The 21,767-nt window shown below is 40.4% G+C and overlaps 1 protein-coding gene across 10 annotated transcripts in view; it reads right to left on the bottom strand.

Annotated features, from left to right (window-relative positions):
* sec31a (SEC31 homolog A, COPII coat complex component) overlaps positions 1 to 21,767 on the bottom strand; it is a 113,923-nt gene that overhangs the window by 32,466 nt on the left and 59,690 nt on the right. For 9 of the 10 annotated variants that reach the window (XR_015756981.1, XM_043695150.2, XM_043695188.2 and 6 more), the window contains exons 12-18: positions 19,911 to 19,985; positions 19,653 to 19,706; positions 7,609 to 7,683; positions 6,718 to 6,823; positions 3,192 to 3,370; positions 2,984 to 3,110; positions 1,685 to 1,830 (exon numbers count right to left, since the gene is read on the bottom strand). Coding sequence is in view for 9 of the 10 variants with exons in the window: in XM_043695150.2 (XP_043551085.2) it covers positions 1,685 to 1,830; positions 2,984 to 3,110; positions 3,192 to 3,370; positions 6,718 to 6,823; positions 7,609 to 7,683; positions 19,653 to 19,706; positions 19,911 to 19,985 (762 nt within the window). In the remaining variant the exon portion in view is untranslated. The remainder of the gene's footprint in view (positions 1 to 1,684; positions 1,831 to 2,983; positions 3,111 to 3,191; positions 3,371 to 6,717; positions 6,824 to 7,608; positions 7,684 to 19,652; positions 19,707 to 19,910; positions 19,986 to 21,767) is intronic. The other variant, XM_043695174.2, reaches the window with a different exon arrangement.

Below are 21,767 nucleotides of genomic sequence, written 5' to 3'. Positions count from 1 at the left end.
ACATATGATAAAGGCATGGATAATGTGGAGGTAGAAGAAAGCCACTTTGGTGCTAGATAGGGGCTTGAAACACAGTTTAAAGCTGAACAGGTCATTAATATGTCAAACAAAAAAATTGGTTTATGTAGTCAGTCGCAGTAAAAGAATATACATTTCAAAGCAATATCAGATTCCTCTCATCAGCAACAATTTCACCAAAATATATCTGTTATTTGCATCAGTTCCACCTTTTGCTTCTGATGTTTTAGAACAAAACTATTGCTGTTCTACCACTTAACCAGTTTCCAACATAATTAGGGAATTATAATTCCCTGAACGTGAGTCTTGTTTAAAAGCCTCACACTTGAAATCTTACAAAGGACTTAATTTATGCAATTATTGTCCATGTTAAGTATCTCTAACTAGGAATACGATGCATTCTTACTATTGAAGGTGGAGTCTAAGACTTGAGGACATAAACAACATAATCTAGGTTGACACTCAGTACACTGCTGAAGACACGCTGCAATGTAGGGTTTCTGTTATCCAGAAAACATGTTAAAATAAGGCTATAAGTTACTTTACAAATACATGTTCTTCCACGTAGCAAGATGGACGACACAGAACTCCTAACCACAGTGCCACGGATCAGATGGACACTTCACCATACTCTCAATTCCAACTGTACACTGGGGTAAAGCACTGAATGAAGGCCCGGCAACTCTATAGAGAGCCCATGGGAATGTCGCGATGTCAAGGGGGCCGCAGGTTCTATGTGTGCTTGACAGAAACTTGCCAACTTCACTGCAGGACTATTTATTTGAACATATATTACATAATTGCTAACTAGACAGATCCACAATAAAGATTCAGCATGGTTACAGGAAAGCATAGCGACCTCACACTATTTAGATTAGATTCCCTACAGTATGCAAACAGGTCCTTCGACCCAACAAGTCCACACCGACCCTCTGAAGAATAACCCAACAAGACCCATTTCCCTAGCCTATATTTACCCCTAAATGTTGCACCTCACACTATGGGCAATTTAGCATGGCCAATTCACCTGACCTGCACATCTTTGGATCGTGGGAGGAAATCGGAGCACCCGGAGGAAACCCGCGCAGACACGGGGAGAATGTGCAAACTCCACACAGACTGAGGCGGAAATCGAACCTGGGTCCCTGGCACTGTGAGGTAGAAGTGCTAACCACTGAGCCACCATGTCACCCAAACTGCCAGCTGGATTGTGCAAAGGCTGTTGGACATTTATGAGCATATTCCCTCTTAAAATAATGTTAAAATACGGATGAAGAAAGCTTTCTATTCATATTCTCACCTAAGTTTAATTTAGATAAAAATTACATTCTTCCTAGTCTATCTTGGGAACAGATGATATGTTACCAGCAAAATCTAGCCTTGGGAAAGAAATAGCTGGAATAAAGTGGGATTTCAGGTCCCTTATAAACAATATATGAATGTCTACCAAATGTTAAACAGCTCTCTGTGAAACCACTATGGAAGGTTGTTTTCTAAATTCAACAAGCCCTTTGTGAGACTGGGGTTGAAATTTACAAAATGCAAATAATTGTTAAAAAAATTACTGAAAAGACAGGAGGTCCAACTAGCTTTCAAGAACTTAACATCTCCATTGTTTTTCATAAAAGCACAATCATGTTGTACCAAAAATCTCAAAGGCAATAACCTGAAGAGCAAGAGGTGAGTTCCCATTCTGAGCTCTATCCCAACAGGCTACAAGTTTCTCCACATTACCAGCGCAGATGTAGCAAAGGCAAGCTTGGGACTGAAGGCTGTTGTCTCCCTCATTCTCCAACCGTGTGCCCAAGAAGTCTGAGACAGAAACAAACAAAACATAAGGCACACTAAAATCTTTTTTACTCATGTAATTTATTTTCCACATTCAAACCAGACTCTAGCTGTCTTGGATTTCACTTTCTACTTGTACAGCAACATAAGATATATTGTGCTGCCAACTGGAATTGCTAATTATGGCATCACCTTCCAAAATCCCTCGTCCCTGGTTCCTGATTGGTGCAATTCAGGAGAAAAAGCAAAAACCAAACCTGTGCTCTTTTTTATCATTTATTTTTCAATGGCAGTGGAAATGAGCTTTTGTGTTCCAACGCAGTATAATTTGTATCAAAACAGGAGTTAATCAAATGTCACAAAAGTAGGATGATTGGAATGACAATATGGAGCAATTTGTTTTGTCTTTGCCTCAGCCTCGCACTTCAGATGTGCTGCTCCTGCTCAGCTCCAGAATCACTGCAATATTCTGGACCCAATCATTTACCAATCAAGCATTAGATTGGCTGAGTGTTCATAAAAAGTGTAGCAAAACAAAACAAACTTGCAGACCTCTCAAACCTTGGATACAGTAACTTATTTGAGAGGAAATTTTAAAGCCAGTTGATTTTTACTTCATCCTGTATTAAAAGAAAATAACTGCAAATAATATGACATCAATTGCAATCTGTTTTCACTTCTACAAACAATGGTGGTGCCTGACCTCTCCCAGTATATCAGAAGTGCTGAAAGATGTATAATACAAGAAAGGCATTTTTATTTTAATGTGGAAGTGCTGGTATTAGACTGGGGTGGACCAAGTTAAAAACCACACAGCACCAGGTTAAAGTTCAACAGGTTTATTTGGAAGCACTAGCTTTTGGAGCACAGCTACCTGACGAAGGAGCAGTGCTCCAAAAGCTATTGCTTCCAAATAAATCTGTTGGACTATAACTTTGTATTGTGTGATTCCTATTCTTGTTTTAGGCATACAATCAGTTGCGATGGTACTAACACACAGTGATTCTGGCTCTTTATTCCATTTTTGGAGTTGGGTATTTTTCAATAAATAGGCGGTGCCTCAGTCACAAAGTAATCTGCCACTAAATAAATTACTTTGATGAGGAATTCCTGTTGATTGCAATCAGAGGCAGGATAACAAACATTTCAGAATGCAGGATAAAGCATCTCTACTCACCACAAAGTGCAGCAAATTCATCAGACCTCGCATAGGTCAACAAGGCAGCCAAAGCTTCCTTCCAGTTCTGAAGATCACATGACTGTAGGATCTCTTTCCAATCTCTTGTCACTACAGCATCTATCAACTAAACATTTCATCCAAAACTTTAGAGCAAAGAGAATAAGCACTGAGGTTCAAAATATGCTAAAAATAGAAGCTACCTTACCCTGGTGATCTTGCTCTTTGTTTTGGCAAAGTACTTCTTTTGTGTCTTAGCTAGAAGTTCCTGACCTCCAGCTATTGCTAATATGATGGCATCTGCCATTCGGTTATCATACAAGCAAAGATCAACTGCTCCTTCAAAGTTACCGGTCAGCAAAGCCTGAGTAATCAGCCCGTCGACATCTAGAATATGGATAGAACTGTTTTTAAAAATGTTTCACTTCAGCAAAATATTTTAATTCAATAAATCCTCCAGTGTTGTACTATTCAAATACTATATTGTCAAAGATGTTATCTTTCAGGTGTTCCACAAGGATCTGTGCTGGGACCACTGTTGTTTCTGATATACAGAGGAACCTTGATTATCCGAACGAGATGGATGGGTATTATTTCATTTGGATAATTTATTATTCAGTTAATTGATTTCCTCTGGGGCTCGGAGTTTTCTGTAAAGTCTGCTCCCCGTTCAGGAAACAAGGCAGAAGCACACTGCGCGCGAGCAGCTGCCCCCAAGCCACACCCGCTCCCACCCTGCCCCCCCCATATACCGTCCGCCCCCACACACCATCTGCCCCCCCCCCAACCACGTCCATCCCAATCCCCATCGGCAGCTGGACTGTACACCAACAGTAAGACTGCTGCTGCCTTTGTGGGGTAAGTCTCCAAATTGCGTGCGCGGGCACACACACACCCTTCTACTGCAACATTTTGACAGGTTCCACCTTTACCCTGTACAGGACAATGTTGGAGAGATTTTCTGGGAGGGGAATTTAGGGTACACCTCTGCGTAGAACTCCGGGGGGGAGAGAGAGAGAGAGAGCAAGAGAGCTCGAGGGCAGGAGGTCAGTCATTTAGAGACAGTGCCTGGACTGTCCAGGATTGTTCTTGGCAGCGTTTCAGTGAGCCGAGTTCGTTTTTAATCATTGTATCTGTAAACAAAAGTGGGATCAGGGTTGAAACAGCTCTTTGACATAATGTTTTCATCAGGACCTCAGGATCTCCTTCGGATAATCCAATATTCGGATAATCGAGGTTCCTCTGTATATATAAATGATTTGGAGGAAGCTATCGATTGCCTGATTAGCAAGTTTGCAGATGACACTAAGGTTGGTGGAGTAGCAGATAGTGAAGGGGTCTGTCGGAGAATACAGCAGACTATAGACAGATTGGAGAGATGGGCAGAAAAATGGCAGATGGAGTTCAATCCAGGCAAACGCAAGGTGATGCATTTTGAAAGATCCAATTCAAGAGCAAACTACATAGTAAATGGAAAAGTCCTGGGGAAAACTGACGTACAGAGAGATCTGGGTGTTCAGGTCCACTGTTCCCTGAACATAGCAACACAGGTCAGTAAAGTAGTCAAGAAGGCATACAGCATGCTTTCCTTCATTGGATGGGGTATTGAGAATAAGAGTTGGCAGGTCTTGTTACAGTTGTATAAGACTTTGGTTTGGCCGCATTTGGAATACTGTGCACAGTTCTGATTGCCACATTACCAAAAGGATGTGGATGCTTTGGAAAGGGTGCAGAGGAGGTTCACCAGGATGTTGCCCGGTATGGAGAGCGCTAGCGATGTAGAGAGGTTGAGTCAATTAGGATTATTTTCATTAGAAAGACGGAGGTTGAGGGGGACCTGATTGAGGTCCACAAAATGATGTGAGGTATAAAAACGGTGGATAGCAAGAAGCTTTTTTCCAGAGTGCGGAACTCAATTACGAGGGGTCATGAGTTCAAAGTCAGAGGGGAAATGTTTAGAGGAAATATGTGTGGAAAGTTCTTTACGCAGAGGATGGTGGGTGCCCGGAATGCGTTGCCAGCAGAGATGGTAGAGGCAGAAACAGTAGCGTCCTTTAATTTGTATCTAGACAGATACATGAATGGGCAGGGAGCAAAGGGATACAGATCCTTAGAAAATAGGCGGCAGGTTTAGATAGAGGATCTGGATTGGTGCAGGCTAGGAGGGCCGAAGGGCCTGTTCCTGTGCTGCAAGGTTCTTTGTTCTCTTTGAGCACTGAAATGAGACCTTATCTGTTCAGGTGGATGTTAAAAAAAATTATACTGCGTATGAGCTATGCTGATATCTTACTCATCATTATTTTCTCAATCATCATTCAAAGCCGATTAACTGGCAATTTGTTAATTGAGGGACCATATCTACAAATGCATTATTGCAATACTTACACTGAAGCAACTACACTTTTGTCACTGAACACCTACGGCATAATGAGGAGATGAAAACAGGTTGCATAAGTGCAAGTCTTTCTTTCCCTTGCCTGACTCAAGATCAGCCCACAGCTCTAATTATATACCTGTTTCATCCTGAGGGCTTGAAACTAAAATTTCATGATAGGAGATGATCTAGTTACTTTCTAACACAATACAAGAGCTTTGTGTACCCAACATGTGTGGCAACAGTGTTGCTATATCTGGAGGTTTCCTTCTGACTTTCAAGGTTCTGTCCGATTTCATCTTTCTCACAGATGCTGAAGTTTCAGGTTCACTGTCTTTTAGCAGCCTTGTGTTGAAGGGTGCATTGGAGCTGTGCAAATGCTCGTGTTAGCAATGAAACTCAGGCTTTGCATTTTGCAGTTGAGGGCAAATGGATGAACTCAGACAGGAGCCAACAGATATGTTTATTGTTACTTTTGCACAGGGACAAGGTACAGGGATTTAGTATTTTCATGTGATGAATGATTTTTTGCACTTTAGAGATTTGAATCTGATTCAATGGGGCCAGTGTAATAAGAAAATTTGTTCTGACTAGAACCATCCAGATGCAGGGACTGGTCTCACAATTACAGCTTTAACACTTCATTATGAGGGTAGGACTTAACCATATACGCTACAATCAACTGCTCCAATGATACACTGCATCTTTTATTTTTAATTCTCATTTTTTTTCTATATTGTCTAGCAGACCGGCAATACAGTACATTACTAAACTAGTTCTGCTTTTCATTTTAGAGGGATTAACTGGAAATTTTTCAAGAATAGACAGAACTCTGCAAAATATAGTTTTACTTGCATTTAACGAAGATGAGGAGCTTCATTGAAAGTACATGCAACTTTTGTGTTTTCTATGAATGATTCTAAAAATTCAGACTAATTTGTGGAAAGAAAGATCACACAAGATTGATACAGTATTTCATTGTTTAAACAAGACTTCCATTCAGGAGGCTTATTCTAGAAAGGACTGACAGAGACGTGGTTACCAAATGAGCTTTCCTCTTTCTGTGTTATAGACTTCTATGATGCAGGCTTTCAGAGAAGAAGATTCCTGAAGAAGGGCTCATGCCCGAAACGTCAATTCTCCTGCTCCTTGGATGCTGCCTGACCTGCTGTGCTTTCAGAGAAATGCCTCATGGAAAATGTAATTAGTGATTCAAAAAAAAGTATACAAAAGAAAGTATTGATTTAAGTTTGTATTTAGGCTGACTCCTTCAACAGGTTTGAAGCAAGGAAGTTTACTTGTTTACTCTGGCACTGTGGTTCTTTAGAACACAGATCCCAAACTTCGACAAACCACTAACCTCCACTAATCGAAATGTTGAATTTGGTTTCATCTTGATTTTGTTTCTCCGATGTGGACTCACTGAGATCCAAATCTCCTTCATCCTCTTCATGCTCACTTTCTGCCTAGATGACAAAAGAAAAGCAATTATTGATCACATACAAAATACTCAAAAGCCAGGCACTACAATCACTAATTTATATTTTCAAGGTACAGTCTACCTTGCTCTTTAAGCTACGTGTTCTATTGCTTTGAAGAATATGGTCACCAAGATGTGTGTATTACGAATAAACAATGGAACTATGTGACTGATGGCAACTTTTTCAAGTATAGTGGTCATGAGAGATTTTTGAAGTACAAACCAAGTACAGATTATAATAAGTAATCCTAGACTGTATTTGTTTTCTCCCTTTTGGTTTAGCTGCTGTACAAAGACCAAGATGATCCAAGATCATTTCACACCAATGCTCTTGTAACTGATCTCAGCCAAAGCAGCAGCAGATACATTACAACTGCCCTCAGATCCCCTGCATCTGGGTAGATCAGCTGTAAATCCATTTCTTGATAAATATTCAGCATCCAATGAAAATGTGTGTCTGGACACCAGGAGAGGTTAACAAAACTATGAGACATTGTCATTAGTTGTCTATATTCACTGCGAAAGTTATTGGTACAGTTTGATGGCTGTACTCCAGCAAAGAGTCTGCACCTTCAGGAAAATAGCACAGGGAAGTGAATCCCTTTTGAAAAAAATGATATGTATGATCATTAAGTAAGTTAATGCTCTGATAATGTATTCGTTGAAAAATCTGCAACATGTGACACTACACTGGTTTCAAAATACTCAAGTAAAGCAGCACAAAGTGTTATCTGCATGCATACATATAAAATAATGGGATTGATCTAATACCTCCCCCAGCAACTGATCTTCTATAGCAGGGATGTCTTCAGCACTTTCTGCTGCATGCTCAAAGTCACCGACAGCCTTAAAGTGGAAGGGTTAAATAATAACACCATAAGGAACATTAGGAAGCACAAGAACAGCCAGAAGACAACAATGTCAGACAGGACAGTGGGGTAAGAAACTTATTCCACAAGTGATAGATCCACAGTATTACAATTTCAATATGCAGGGCCAGTGAAGTATTGCCCTCTTTCTAAATCCTTCATGAGTCTGTAGAAACTTTATTAAGATACATGATGCAGCACATTTGGAATTCATTCACCTTTGTTTGCTGGCTATTATAGGTCCTACGTAAAATGTGCCTCATTCTTAAAGAGTGTAAAAGCTGATAAATCCACAAGATGCAATAATCTGCATCCCAGGGCACTAATGAAGATGGTCATGGAAAGAACAAAGTTAAAGTCCAACAGGTTTAATTGGAAGTACTAGCTTTTGGAGCACTGGTCCACAACCACATGATGAAGGAGCAGCACTCTGAAAGCTAGTGCTTCCAAGTAAACTTGTTGGGACTATAACCTGGTGTTGTGTGATTTTTAACTTTGTACACCCCAGTCCAAATCATGGAAAGAACAGATACACTGGGGTCACCTTCTAAAATTTTGGATTAGTCCCAGCAGGCTAGAAGGTGGCAAACTCCTTTTTATTTAAAAAGGAGGGAAACAACTGGGAATTACAGATGGTTAGTCCAACATCAGGGGTAGGGAAAATACTGGAGCCTGTTATAAAGGATGTGATACAGGACACTTAAAAATTGATAATAGGATTACATAAAGTCAGCATAGATTGATGAAAGGGAAATCATATTTTACAAACCTACTGGGACATTTTGAGGATGTAAGTAATAGAATAGATGATATAGATGAAGAGTAGAATAGAATGGATGTATCGCATTTGAATTTTCATAAAGTTTTTGATGAAGTCCCATATAAGAGATTACTGTACACGAAGCACATGGGATTGATGGTAATAAACTGGAATTCATTGAGAATTGGTTAGCAAATAGGAGAGAGTCACCAGACTCAAAACATTAACTCTGCTTTCTTTCCACAGATGCTGCCATACCTGCTGAATATCTCCAGCAATTTCTACTTTTGTTTCAAATCTCCAGCATCCATAGTTCTTTGTTTTATTTTAGGGATAAGTGGGTCTTTTTCAGAGTGGAAGGTGGTGACAAGTGGAGTATCACAGGTATTAGTGTTTTGGCTCCAGCTATTATACCAACGATTTGAATTAGGGATTCAAATATAATATTTCCAAGTTTACTGATTATACAAACTAGGTGAGATTGAGTAGTAAGGATGTAAAAAGGCTTTAATATAATTTGAGTAAGTGCATAAATGTATGGCAGATACAGTATAACATGGATAAGTGTGAAGTTGTCCACTTCAGTAGGAAAAGCAAAATGGCAGACGACGGTTTTAATGGTGATAAATTAGGACATTGCTCACCAAAGGCAAGCAGGCAGGTGCAGAAGCAGTTAGGAAAGCAATTGGTATTTTTCCTTCATTAGTGCTTGAGTACAGGTGCAAGGAGGTTTTACTGCAGTTGTACAGGGTCTTGGTGAGATCACACCCGGACTACTGAATGCAGTTTTGACCTCCTTACCTGAGACAGCATGCAGCAAAGGTTCACCAGACTGACTATGACAAAACAATGGGTTGACTGGCCCAACATTCATAAGGATTCAGGAAAATGGAAGGGAACCTCATTGAAACATATCTCACTAGGCTTGACAGACAGGATGCAAGGACGATGCATCCCCTGGTCGATGGATCCAGATAAAGAATTACAGTCTCGGAGTATGCGATAGGCCATTTTGAACTGAGAAAAGGAGAAATGTTTTCACTCAGAGGGTATTGAATGTATGTAATTTTCTACCACAGAAGACTGTGGAAGCCAAATGACTGAATAAGAAAAAAAATTACATAGGTTTTTGGTAGCTAAAGATGTTATGAAGTATGGGGAGAGCACAGGAGCAGGGTGTTGAGATAGAGGATCAGTCATGATTATTTTGAATGAGCCAAATGACTCACTCCTGAACCCATTTTCTATGTTTTTAACACATATAATTTGGCACTGCATTGGCAAGTTATTTTCAGAAATGTCAAGAGGTGACTCGTGTGACAAATAATCACCCCTGTGGTATCGTACAGGCATGGCTGAGGATGGAGCACACAATTAAGAGGGAAGAAAGCTTCATTGTGCAACTCCCATGTAGTATATAACCGGAGTGCCTAAAACTGATTATGGCGCTTGAAAGTATTCCATTCCTCAACAACAAAATCCCTCACCTGATGAGTATAAAACAACTTTCCAAAAAGATGGACCAAGTTGATTCAAGAAAACAAAAGAATTGCACCTTTAAACAGGCAAATAAAATGATCTTCAACAGAAAACACTTTCAGAAATAAAGTGATCTAAATTATAATGACCTTTTTTAAAACAAAATGATCACAATTGAATCATCAATATTATGTTAACTGTCCAGTTTTTCATTATTCAGTTTGAATTGTTAATATTTCAGTTAAACACTGAGTGATGACATTATTGGGGCAATGGTTTTACAAACATTAAGGTTCATCACTAATGCAGGTACAACTATGAAGCATACGTATATAAATTATTGATGATCTGCTACCTCTAACTCTTCCAAACCAGTATTCTCAAAGTCAATAACGTCAATAATGTTTTTTAAAAAGGTACAATTAAACCAAAAATTAAATTTCTCCACCTGATTTTTAAAAACAGGGTTCTAATAGTGAGCCATTCTTTTCAGCCTGTACTGTCACTTCTGTAGCTCATGATGATCAATATTTATTGAAATGCAAAGGCTCACCTCAGAACTGGATATTACAAAAGTGCATAGTTGCAGCTAGATATTGCACACATACAAACACAGAGATTAAACATCGTACTCATATTGCAGTTTTTGTTTGTAGTGAGACAAAGAGATTCTCTTTATGTTGATGTCATAAGTAAAAAGAACTGGCAAACACTGGATTAAAGTATAATAGCCACTAAAAACTATGCTGAAATCAACTGAGCATCAAGTGAAACTGGTATCCAGTAGCAGTTAAAAGAATATAAAGCTTTACTGCACAGTTCCCATAAAGACAGCTCAGAGCTGCAATTACAATCTAAACTGGCCCTTTGTGATCAGATTAGCTGCACATGCCATTAAACCCACAGGCACAAGACTAGGAATGAACAAGTGCCAAAACCACACCAATTTAAGTCACACATGAAATGGTTAATCTGATCCACACTATCAGGAGCAGCAGCGAGTACAGAAAAACTATATAACAGATAGGAAAGAGAAGAGAATTCAACAATTGGTTATTTTTGAAACTTGTATCTAAATTATCTGCACTAGAAGACTTTAAAAGACTGTAGAAATGGTCAAAGTTACACATTTGACTTAGTAGGGATTGATCATATACTACACAAATAATTACTTTTTCTTTATAATGAATTTAAAAGATTGGTACTGAACATAGAACATAGAACAATACAGCGCAGTACAGGCCCTTGGGCCCTCGATGTTGCGCCGATCCAAGCCCACCTAAACTACACTAACCCACTATCCTCCATATACCTATCCAATGCCCTCTTAAATGCCCATAAAGAGGGAGAGTCCACCACTGTTACTGGCAGGGCATTCCATGAACTAACGACTCGCTGAGTGAAGAACCTACCCCTAACATCAGTCCTATATCTACCCCCCCTTAATTTAAAGCTATGCCCCCTTGTAATACCCGACTCAATACGCGGGAAAAGGTTCATACTGTCGACCCTATCTAACCCCCTAATCATCTTGTACACCTCAATCAAGTCACCCCTAAACCTTCTTTTCTCTAGTGAAAACAGCCCCAAGTGCCTCAGTCTTTCCTCATACGATTTTCCTTCCATACCAGGCAACATCCTGGTAAACCTCCTCTGCACCCGTTCCAATGCCTCCACATCCTTCCTATAGTATGGCGACCAAAACTGCACACAATATTCCAGATGCGGCCGTACCAGAGTCTTATACAACTGCATCATGACCTCAGGACTCCGGAACTCAATTCCTCTACCAATAAAAGCCAGTACGCCATATGCCTTCCTCACCGCACTATTTACCTGGGTGGCAACTTTCAGAGATCTGTGTACATGGACACCAAGATCCCTCTGCTCATCCACACTACCAAGTATCCGACCATTAGCCCAGTACCCCATCTTTTTGTTATTCTTCCCAAAGTGAATCACCTCGCACTTAGCTACATTGAATTCCATCTGCCACCTTTCTGCCCAGCTCTGCAGCTTCTCTATATCCTGCTGTAACCTGCCACATGCTTCCTCACTGTCAACAACTCCTCCGACTTTCGTATCTTCCGCAAACTTGCTCACCCAACCTTCTAACCCCTCTTCCAGGTCATTTATAAAAATGACAAACAGCAATGGTCCCAAAACAGATCCTTGCGGAACACCGCTAGTGACGGCACTCCATGAAGAAACTTTGCCATCAACTACTACCCTCTGTCTTCTTCCATCCAGCCAATTCCTAATCCAAACCTCCAACTCACCCTCAATGCCATATCTCCGTATTTTCTGCAGTAGCCTACCATGGGGAACCTTATCAAACGCCTTACTAAAATCCATATATACCACATCTACCGCTTTCCCCTCATCAACCTCCTTCGTCACCTTTTCAAAGAATTCAATAAGGTTTGTGAGGCACGACTTGCCCTTCACAAAACCATGCTGACTATCCTTGATCACATTATTCCTATCCAGATGTGCATAAATCCTATCCCTTACAATTCTCTCTAAGACTTTGCCCACAACAGAAGTGAGACTCACCGGCCTATAGTTACTAGGGCTATCCCTACTCCCCTTTTTGAACAAGGGAACCACATTTGCTATCCTCCAGTCTTCTGGGACTACTCCTGTAGACAAAGAGGACATAAAAATCAAGGCCAATGGCTCTGCAATCTCCTCCCTTGCTTCCCAGAGAATCCTAGGATAAATGCCATCAGGCCCAGGGGACTTATCTATTTTCACCTTTTCCAGGATTTCCAACACCTCTTCTCTACATACCTCAAAGCCATCCATTCTACTTATTTGTGACTCAGTATTCTCATCGACAACAATGCCCTGTTCCTGAGTAAATACTGAAGAAAAGTATTCATTCAGTGTCTCCCCAATCTCTTCCGCCTCCACACGCAACTTCCCCCTACTATCCTTGACTGGACCTATTCCTACCCTAGTCATTCTTTTATTCCTAACATACCTATAGAAAGCCTTAGGGTTTTCCCTAATCCTATCGACTAAGGACCTTTCATGTCCCCTCCTTGCTGCTTTTAGCTCTCTCTTCAGGTCCTTCCTGGCTACCCTATAACTCTCAATCGCCCCAATTGAACCTTCACGTCTCATCTTGAGATAGGCCGCCCTCTTCCATTTAACAAGGGATTCCAATTCCTTATTAAACCACGGCTCCCTCGCACGACCCTTTCCTTCCTGCCTGACAGGTACATAATTATCAAGGACACTCAATAGTTGCCCCTTGAACAAGTTCCACATATCATTTACACTCTTGCCTTGGAGTCTACTTTTCCAAGCCACACATCCTAAGTCATGCCTCACCGCATCATAATTTCCCTTACCCCAGCTATAATTCTTGCCCTGTAGTACACACTTATCCCTCTCCATCACGAGTGTAAAAATCACCGAATTATGGTCACTATCCCCAAAGTGCTCACCTACCTCTAATTCTAACACCTGGCCTGGTTCGTTACCCAGAACCAAATCCAGTATGGCCTCACCTCTTGTTGGCCTGTCTACATATTGTGTCAGGAAACTCTCCTGCACACATTGAACAAACACTGACCCATCTAACGAACTTGAGCTATAGCTGAGGACTGGAACATTTCAATTTTGCCTTGCAATAACAACTAGTACAGGTACATGTCCCTTTATCCGAGCCTTCAAAGACCGAAAAGCTCCGAAAACCAAAGGTTTTCATGGAGCGTGCAGCGTCAGTCACATCTGCATAACATAACAGGGTTTTCTTAGCGGGCAAAGGCCACACCCACTCGACCCACGTGGCGGCGTGGCCCAGCACTCAGAGACGTCAGTTGTGCATTGTTTTTACTGTGCTAAATTGTTTAATTTTAGAATAAAAATGTCAAAAAGAGGTGCAGGCACATCGATGGCTAACAATAATATAGAGAAAAGGAAGCATCTGTCATTATCAATAATGCAGAGAGGAGAGTTATTGCAGAAGCTTGATTGTGGCGTGGCTGTACGGTGTCTTACTGAAGAATATGGTGTCGGAACTACCACTCTCTATGATTTGAAGAAACAGAAAGACAAGTTATTGAAGTTTTACAGTGATAGTGATGACCATCAACTAATGAAAAATAGGAAAACACTGCATAGAGCAAAAAATGAAGCTCTTAATGGAGTGTTGATGGGGTGGGTTAGACAACGAAGAAGTGAACGTTTGCCACTGACTGGTTTGATGGTCGTGAAACAAACTGGAAAATGTCATAGACAACTGAACATTAAAGGCGAATTTCAAATTCAGGAGGTTGGTTGCAGAAATTCAAGAAGCGTAATGGTGTGAAATACCTGAAAACCGGAGGCGAAAAAGCTTCTGCTGACCATCAAGCAGCTGAAAATGATCTTGGTGAATTTGCCGAGCTGATATCTGGTGAAAGCCTTAGTCCTGAACAAATTTACTATGCTGATGAAACAGCTCTCTACTGGCGCTATGTCCCGAGAACAACATTAGCAACGGCTAATGAGAGAGCACCAACAGGTTTTAAAGAAACTAAGGACAGATGAACTATTCTTGGGTGTGTCAATGCTGCAGGCACACACAAGGTGAAATTGGCAGTGACTGGGAAAAGCAAACATCTGAGATGTCTTAAAGGTGTACACAATTTGTCTGTGCATTATTATGCAAACAAGAAAGCATGGGTAACCCAAGAAATTTTTTCCGACTGGTTCAGTAAACATTTCGTACCAGTGGCACGAGTTCATTGTAGATCAGCTGGACTGGAAGAAAAGTGTAACATTTTATTGTTCCTTGACAACTGCTCCGCACATCCCCTTGCCGAACAGCTTGTGAAAAGTGACATAGGTATTACAGCCTTGTGACCAAGGAACTTTCCGCTCCATGAACAGCAAGCATAAAGACTATTTTTTAAACAGTATGCTTGCTGCAGTCAACAGAGAGGTAGGAATTCAAGACTTCCTGAAAGAGTTTAGTCTTAAGGATGCCATTTACGCATTTGTAACGCTTGGAATGATATTGATAAAGCAACATTTACAAATGCTTGGCACAGACTCTGGCCTACAATGATGTTTCTTGTAAATGAGCCTGCAGATGAAGAGTTTAAAGGATTTCATGTCACTGAAGAGAAAAAGATGATAGCAAGCCTTGTTACTTACGCACAAAACTTATCGGACGAAAGTGTAAATAAATTACATGAAGCTGACATCGAAGAAATGCTGAACATTGACAATGATGTGCCTGTCGTGCATTCTTTGAACGATGGGAACATTGCTGCAATGGGTTCAAGTACGGGTTCCTGTACAGATAGGTGTGAGAATAGTCGTGATGATGATGATGAGATAATGAACATAGTTGAAAAAGTCCCCATTGACGATATAGTGAAAATGTGTGAACAGTTAATTGCTGGCCTTGAACAACGTTCATTTATCAGTAAGAGATTATGGCAATTTACTCAATTAAAGAGAGATTGCGTAGACAGAAACCTATGTTAATGAGACAGATGACACTTGAAGAAGCCTTTAAAACTGCCGCCTGCCATAGTGCTGAAGCTGTGTATGTTTAAGTTTTACCGAATGTTTTTATTGTAATGTTTTTTATGGAAATAAAATGTTTGATTAGATTCCCTACAGTGTGGAATCAGGCCCTTCAGCCCAACAAGTCCACACCGACCCTCTGAAGAGAAACCCACCCAGACCCATTACCTCTGACTAATGCACCTAACCTATGGACAATTTAGCATGGTCAATTCACCTGACCTGCACCATCTTTGGACTGTGGGAGGAAACCGGAACACCCAGAGGAAACTCATGCAGACACAGGAAGAATATACAATCTCCACACAGACAGTCACCAGAGGCTGGAATCGAACTTGGGACCCTGGTGCTGTGAGGCAGCAGTGCTAACACAGAGCAACCATGCCGCCCTAATGTTGTTGAATATTTATGGTCAATGTATTTCATTTATCAGCACACTACTCTATAAATAAAGCGAGGTAGTATTTCTAGTCTTTATTTATCTTGCTTCGTGTGAGTATTCATATGTTTTTGCTGCAATACAGTATTTATATTTGATTATGGGTTGCTGCTCCGCACCCTGCAGGGGACGCTATATTAGTTCCGAAAACCACAAAATTCCGATTTCCGCAAAGCAGCTGGTCTCGAGCATTTCAGATAAAGGGTTACGTACCTGTACACCTGGAATTACCGGTTTCGATTCAACAAAATAAAACTCTCTCTGCTCTGTTCCTCAAGCCAACTTCAGAAGACCTTACTAATCTGACCCCTGTCCATTTTCTACACCATCTATGCATCATCTCTTGGAATGAAACAGTGGCAAATAAAGGACCACCTGATTACTTCAAACCTGTGCTCATTTGGAATTAGATTGAGATTGCTGCAACTCATTTCACTTAGAACCTTTACAGCCAGCAAGAACAGACTTTGAACCACAGAAACGGAGTCGCTATTTCACTGTTCATTAAGATCATGTAGCTCACTTTGATTGAATTCAATTTAGATTTCAACTCATGACACAAAGTTAAAAGGGTAGCGTATAAGACACTGATGCAAATTTTAACCTCAAAAAGAGAAACTTGTGATTTTGAGGCTAGAAAAACATAAACAAAGTCATCTTGTGGAATAATATATACCCCATGATTTGTACAACTGGTGAAATTCAGAATCAATCAGATTTTCAAGCTCAATAAAAGTCACATAATAATACAATAAAATGCATGATTATTTCACAGATGTAGGTAACCATGATTGAAAATTAGAGAAACTGGGACAATGTGGTTAAGCAAAATAGGACAAAGCTGTATAAAATTATATGGCATTTTGGTAAGATATACAGGGAGAAAGATACTAGTATTTGTTTTGTTCAGTTAGTTGGTAATTAAAAGACAAAGGTCTATGATCGGTAATGAAAAAGGGTAAGATTAGAAGTGGAACTCTCTTCTAATCACAGCAATGGAAGCAGAATCTAACAGCATTTAGAGGAAAAATAGATAAACATCTAAGAAAGAAGAATTTAAAAGGAGTGGGGAAAGGGGAGTGGGCTGAGACTAAGTGGACAGCTCTTTCGAAGAGTCACACACGTATGGCATGGTGAACAAATTTTTCCTGTGCTGAAAATTCTATTAAATATGGCATTAACTCCCTGCTGAAACCATGCTGTTACTGAAGTGCAATATATATGTCTCTTTAATACTGGAAATAGTTAGAAATTGCCATTATATCTTCAACACCAGAGAATGCAGGAAACCAATTTCACTTTTTAAAGGTTTGAACAACAAAGTCCACAATTTGTTTGATATATATATATATATATATAGGTTGTTGATAAATATCTGCTATGACTCAAATGTTTCTGGATTCAACTCCCACTTCAGGACTTGAGCACAAAATCAAGTTCAGAAGGTTCAATGGGTTTCATCATGAAAGTAGTAATGTCGAGGAAGATAAATTTACAATTGCACGATGCACAGTTTCGCTCTGAAAAGTGCAATTGTACAGCAGTTATCTTAAGAAAAAGCACCTTCCAAGAACTGAGATACTTCAAAGTTTTGACCAACACTCCCTGATGGTTTTCTGGAGAAATGACTGGAAGAAATGAAAGAGGTAGTTTTATGTAGATGAGATGGGCATATGGGCAGGATATCACTGCTGATCAGTCAATCAACTATGTTTCTAATAGATATATGTTACCACGTGCTGCTGATTGCTCAGTGCTACAATGAACTCATCAAACTAAAGGTCTGCTCTGATACTGGCTGTGTTCAATGTGCCTTTGCCTGAAACTTGTCTTATCAATCTGGAAGAAAACTTCTGCTTATCCAACAGAATTTCAGTATCACTGGATCAAATTTATGATCTTCCACCCCTAAGCATCAAGTCAACATCATTCCAACGGCAAGGTTCCTATTTCAAACAAATAAAGGTACTGTCCTGGGATTTTCATTGTTACTAATTGTCACCGACATCTTTATGGAAGACTTTGAAAAAGCAACATTTCAACTGGCAAATGGGAGGCTTTCAAATGTGAGATACTGAGAGTTTGACAGTATATCCCTGTCAGAGTGAAGGGTAAGGCTGTTGGAGTAAGGAACAATGGATGAATAAAGATATTGAGTTCCTGGTCAAAAATAAGCAGGCATATGTCATGTCTGGTCAACTGAGATCAAGTGAATATCTTGAAGAGTAAAAAGAGAGTAGGGACATTCTTAAGAGGGAAATCAGGAGGACAAAAAGGCAAATATGAAATAGCCTTGGCAGACAAGGTTAAAAACAATCAAAGAGATTCTACAAGTATATTAAGGGGAAAAGAACAACTAGGGAGAGAATAGGGTTTCTTAAAGATCAATGAGGTCATCTATGTGTAGAACCACAGCAGATGGGAGACACACTAAACAAATATTTTGCTTCAATATTTATGTGGAGAAAGACATGGAAGCTAAGGAACTCTGAAAAGTAAATACTTTTGTCTTGGAAACAGTCCACACTACTTAAGAGGTGATGGAGGTCTGAAAAAAGCATGGACGTAGGTACATCTCCAGGACCTGATCAAGTGTATTCTAGGACATTGTGGGAAACTGGGGAAGAAATTGCGGAGCCCCTAATAGAGATATTTGTATCATGAATAGACATGGGTGAAGTGTCGGAAGGCTGGCGGTGGCTAATGTTATGCCTCTTTTCAAAAAGGCTGCAAAGAGAAGCCTGGAACTGCATTGTTGGAGATGTCCTATTTCAAAACAGCTGTTAATAAGTTGCCCTGTATGCCCTCATGGTTGAGCATAAAAAGTGCCATGGTACTTGTGTGAAGAATAGCAGTCCAGATATCTCCAGAAGCTAGGCCATAATCATCCCTCAACCAATACAGATGGCATGGTGGCTCAGTCGTTAGCACTGCTGCCTCACAGCATCAGGGAGCTGGGTTCAATTCCACCCTGAGGCGACTGACTGTGTGGAATTTGCACATTCTGAGTTTCAGAATGTTTCGGAGCACTCAGATGAAACCATGTTTCATCTGAGTGCTGCGGTTTCCTCCCACAGTCCAAAGATGTGCAGGTTAGGTGGATTGGCCAAGCTAAATTGCCGATAGTGATGAGCTAGGTGGATTACCCATGGGAAATGCAGGGTTACAGGGAGAGGCTGGGGAGGTGAGTCTGGGTAGGATATTCTTTGGAGGATCAGTGTAGACTTGAGGGGCTGAATGGCCTATTTCTACACCGTAGGGATTCCATGAACACCATAAAAACAGACTGTGCTTTGTGCACATTTCCTGCCACATTTTCCTTTGGTATAATAGTGAGGATACTTCAAAAGTGCATCACATTCCATCAAAACACTTGGGGACTTCCACTTGCCATGAAAGATACTGCATGTGTTTTGAACGCTTTGCCACAAATGATGACTGATCCACAAAAAAACCTTTCAAGCAATTAAAGATATCGGGTATCGGGAACAGTGAGATAAATTCTGATATTTAAAATTTTCTCTTGCAGAGTTGGACGCAGGTAGTGGGCTAAATGACATTCTTCTGGACTGTAAACCCCAACCATAAAAACAAGATTACAGATAGTATTATCTAAGTTATTTATGCATAATAAATAAATAGAAGCATTTGTACAAAGCAGGACAATTATTTTTCCAATTTCACAATCTGAGATGAGAGAGGCCTGTGTTTCATTTTGCTTATTTTGTATGACTTTTACCTTATATGATGGAAGTCCAATCTTGTCTCCTCCACTCTGTAGTGCTGTTGCAATCTAAAATAGAAATGCAGAAATGTTGAAAAGTGTACTGGGCCCAAGAGAATATAGTTTCAGTTAAATTCTGAATTCTCATCCTCCCTCACAAGTAAATGTTATCAAATAATAATTATTCCAACAGATCTCATGGACAAAATGAATAAATTACAACTTGTTTGTCTTCAGCACTCAGATGTTGACACCAGGTAATGATCTTCCTACCTTCTCTGCAAGTTCTTGTTGCTTGTATCCCAGTAGCTCCAAGTATTTACTGCGATGATCTTTCTCAAAGTTTACCTGTGAGTATAAGACAATTAAAATCAGTGAAATGCGCTCACTCTATGATTTACCAGCTGAGCTGACTAAAGTATCCGTGCTAAGTTATATTTTCCACACCTCCGAAAAGGTTAGTACCAGAGACCGTAAAAAAAGCAACAAAATATTGAGAATCAAAACTAAAAATGCACCAGAGTACAAATCCGAGTGAGAGAAAAACACACACACGTAAGAGACAGAGGGCACATGTGGGCATCAAAGCTCTCATTAAAGCTTTGCGTCAATTGTATTAACTTCTGAAGCATTGTTCCTGTAATCAAAAAGAGATTTTGATCTGGAACCCTGATGTGAGATGCTGGGTACCAGAGTGACCCAGTCTCTCTGCTGCCACCCAGCTGCTCTCTTGTGCTGAGTTAAAAAATCACACACCAGGTTATAGTCCAACAGGTTTATTTGGAAGTACTAGCTCTTGTGCTCAAAGGACCACACCTCTCCTTGGCTAACAGTACAGAGGGAGGCTCCAACTTTTATGGACTGGTTGTAAATTGTAAATGCCACAGGTACCTTTTCATGCCTGTGTAAACGGGTCATATAAAGCATTCCAACTGTAGTGTATTTGTTTCTCCTCGTTAAAAAGCTTGGCCAGACACTCAGTTTTAATGCGGCGTTTGGCGGTTATTTCTGACTAAAATAAAAATATCGGTGCCAATAAATGGATCCAAGCAACAGATATCCAAGTCACCCATTTATTCAGCTAATCAATAAATGGCAAAGCATGAAAAGTAGTTCAATTCCTGGTCTGTGCTGAATTAGACAATCTCCATGATGCCTGTTGCAATTACCCGCAGAACTTCTTTGTTAAGGAAGTGGTTCAGGGTCAAGGTTCCTGTCCTTCATCACATTTATCCCCCAATATTTATAACGAGGACAGAGGTTGATGTGCATAAATCACTGACGGTGGTAGAGTAGGTTGAGAAAGTGGTTGTAAGAGATACAGGACCTTCTGCTTTGTAAAGGAGATGGTAGTGACGTGGTAACATCATTGGACTAGTGAACCAAAGGTCCAGGCAAATTCTGTAGCGACACTGGTGCAATTGAAATTCACTTAATGAGTTCTGGAATATAAAGCTGGTTTCAATGATGATAACATATGTCCTCAACTCTTGTAAAATCCCGTCTGGTTTACCAATGTCCTTTTGGGAAGGAAGTCTACCGCCAGTACCTGGTCAGGCTTATATCAGGCTCCAGACCTATAGTAATGAGGCTGACTCTTTAAGTGACCTCTGAAATCACCAAGGGAGCCACTCAATTTAAGGGCAATTAGGGATGGGCAAGAAATAAGCTTTGCCAGCAACACCCATATCCCATGAAAGAATGAACCAAGGGGACAGGATATAAAAGGAGGGAGATCATGATAAACCTGTCCTTGTTTCAGCCTCACCTGGCGTACTAAGTCCAGTTCTGGGCATCATCCATTAGGAAAGCCTGAGAGAGAGCACAGAAAAGATTCCAGGGATGGCAAACTTCCAATACCCTGAGAGATTACAGAAGCCACAACTGTTCTTCTTGGAGAAAGTTAAAAATCACATAACACCAGGTTATAGTCCAACAGGTTTATTTTTAAGTACAAGCTTTCGGAGCACTGCTCCTTCGTCAGGTAACTCCTGTCGAAGGAACATCACTCTGAAAGCTCGTACTTTCAAATAAACCTGTCAGACTATAATCTGGTATTGTATGATTTTTAACTCTGTCCACCCGGTCCAACACCAGCACCTCCACATCATGGCTTCTTAGAGAAAAGAA

This window comes from Chiloscyllium plagiosum, unplaced genomic scaffold (assembly GCF_037043375.1).
Source record: "Chiloscyllium plagiosum isolate Xiang-an unplaced genomic scaffold, Cpla_swu_hap1 HiC_scaffold_1, whole genome shotgun sequence".
Classification (NCBI taxonomy): Eukaryota; Metazoa; Chordata; class Chondrichthyes; order Orectolobiformes; family Hemiscylliidae; genus Chiloscyllium; species Chiloscyllium plagiosum.
The sequence above is the reverse complement of the archived record's forward strand: the minus strand, read 5'-3'. Positions and strand labels throughout refer to the sequence as shown.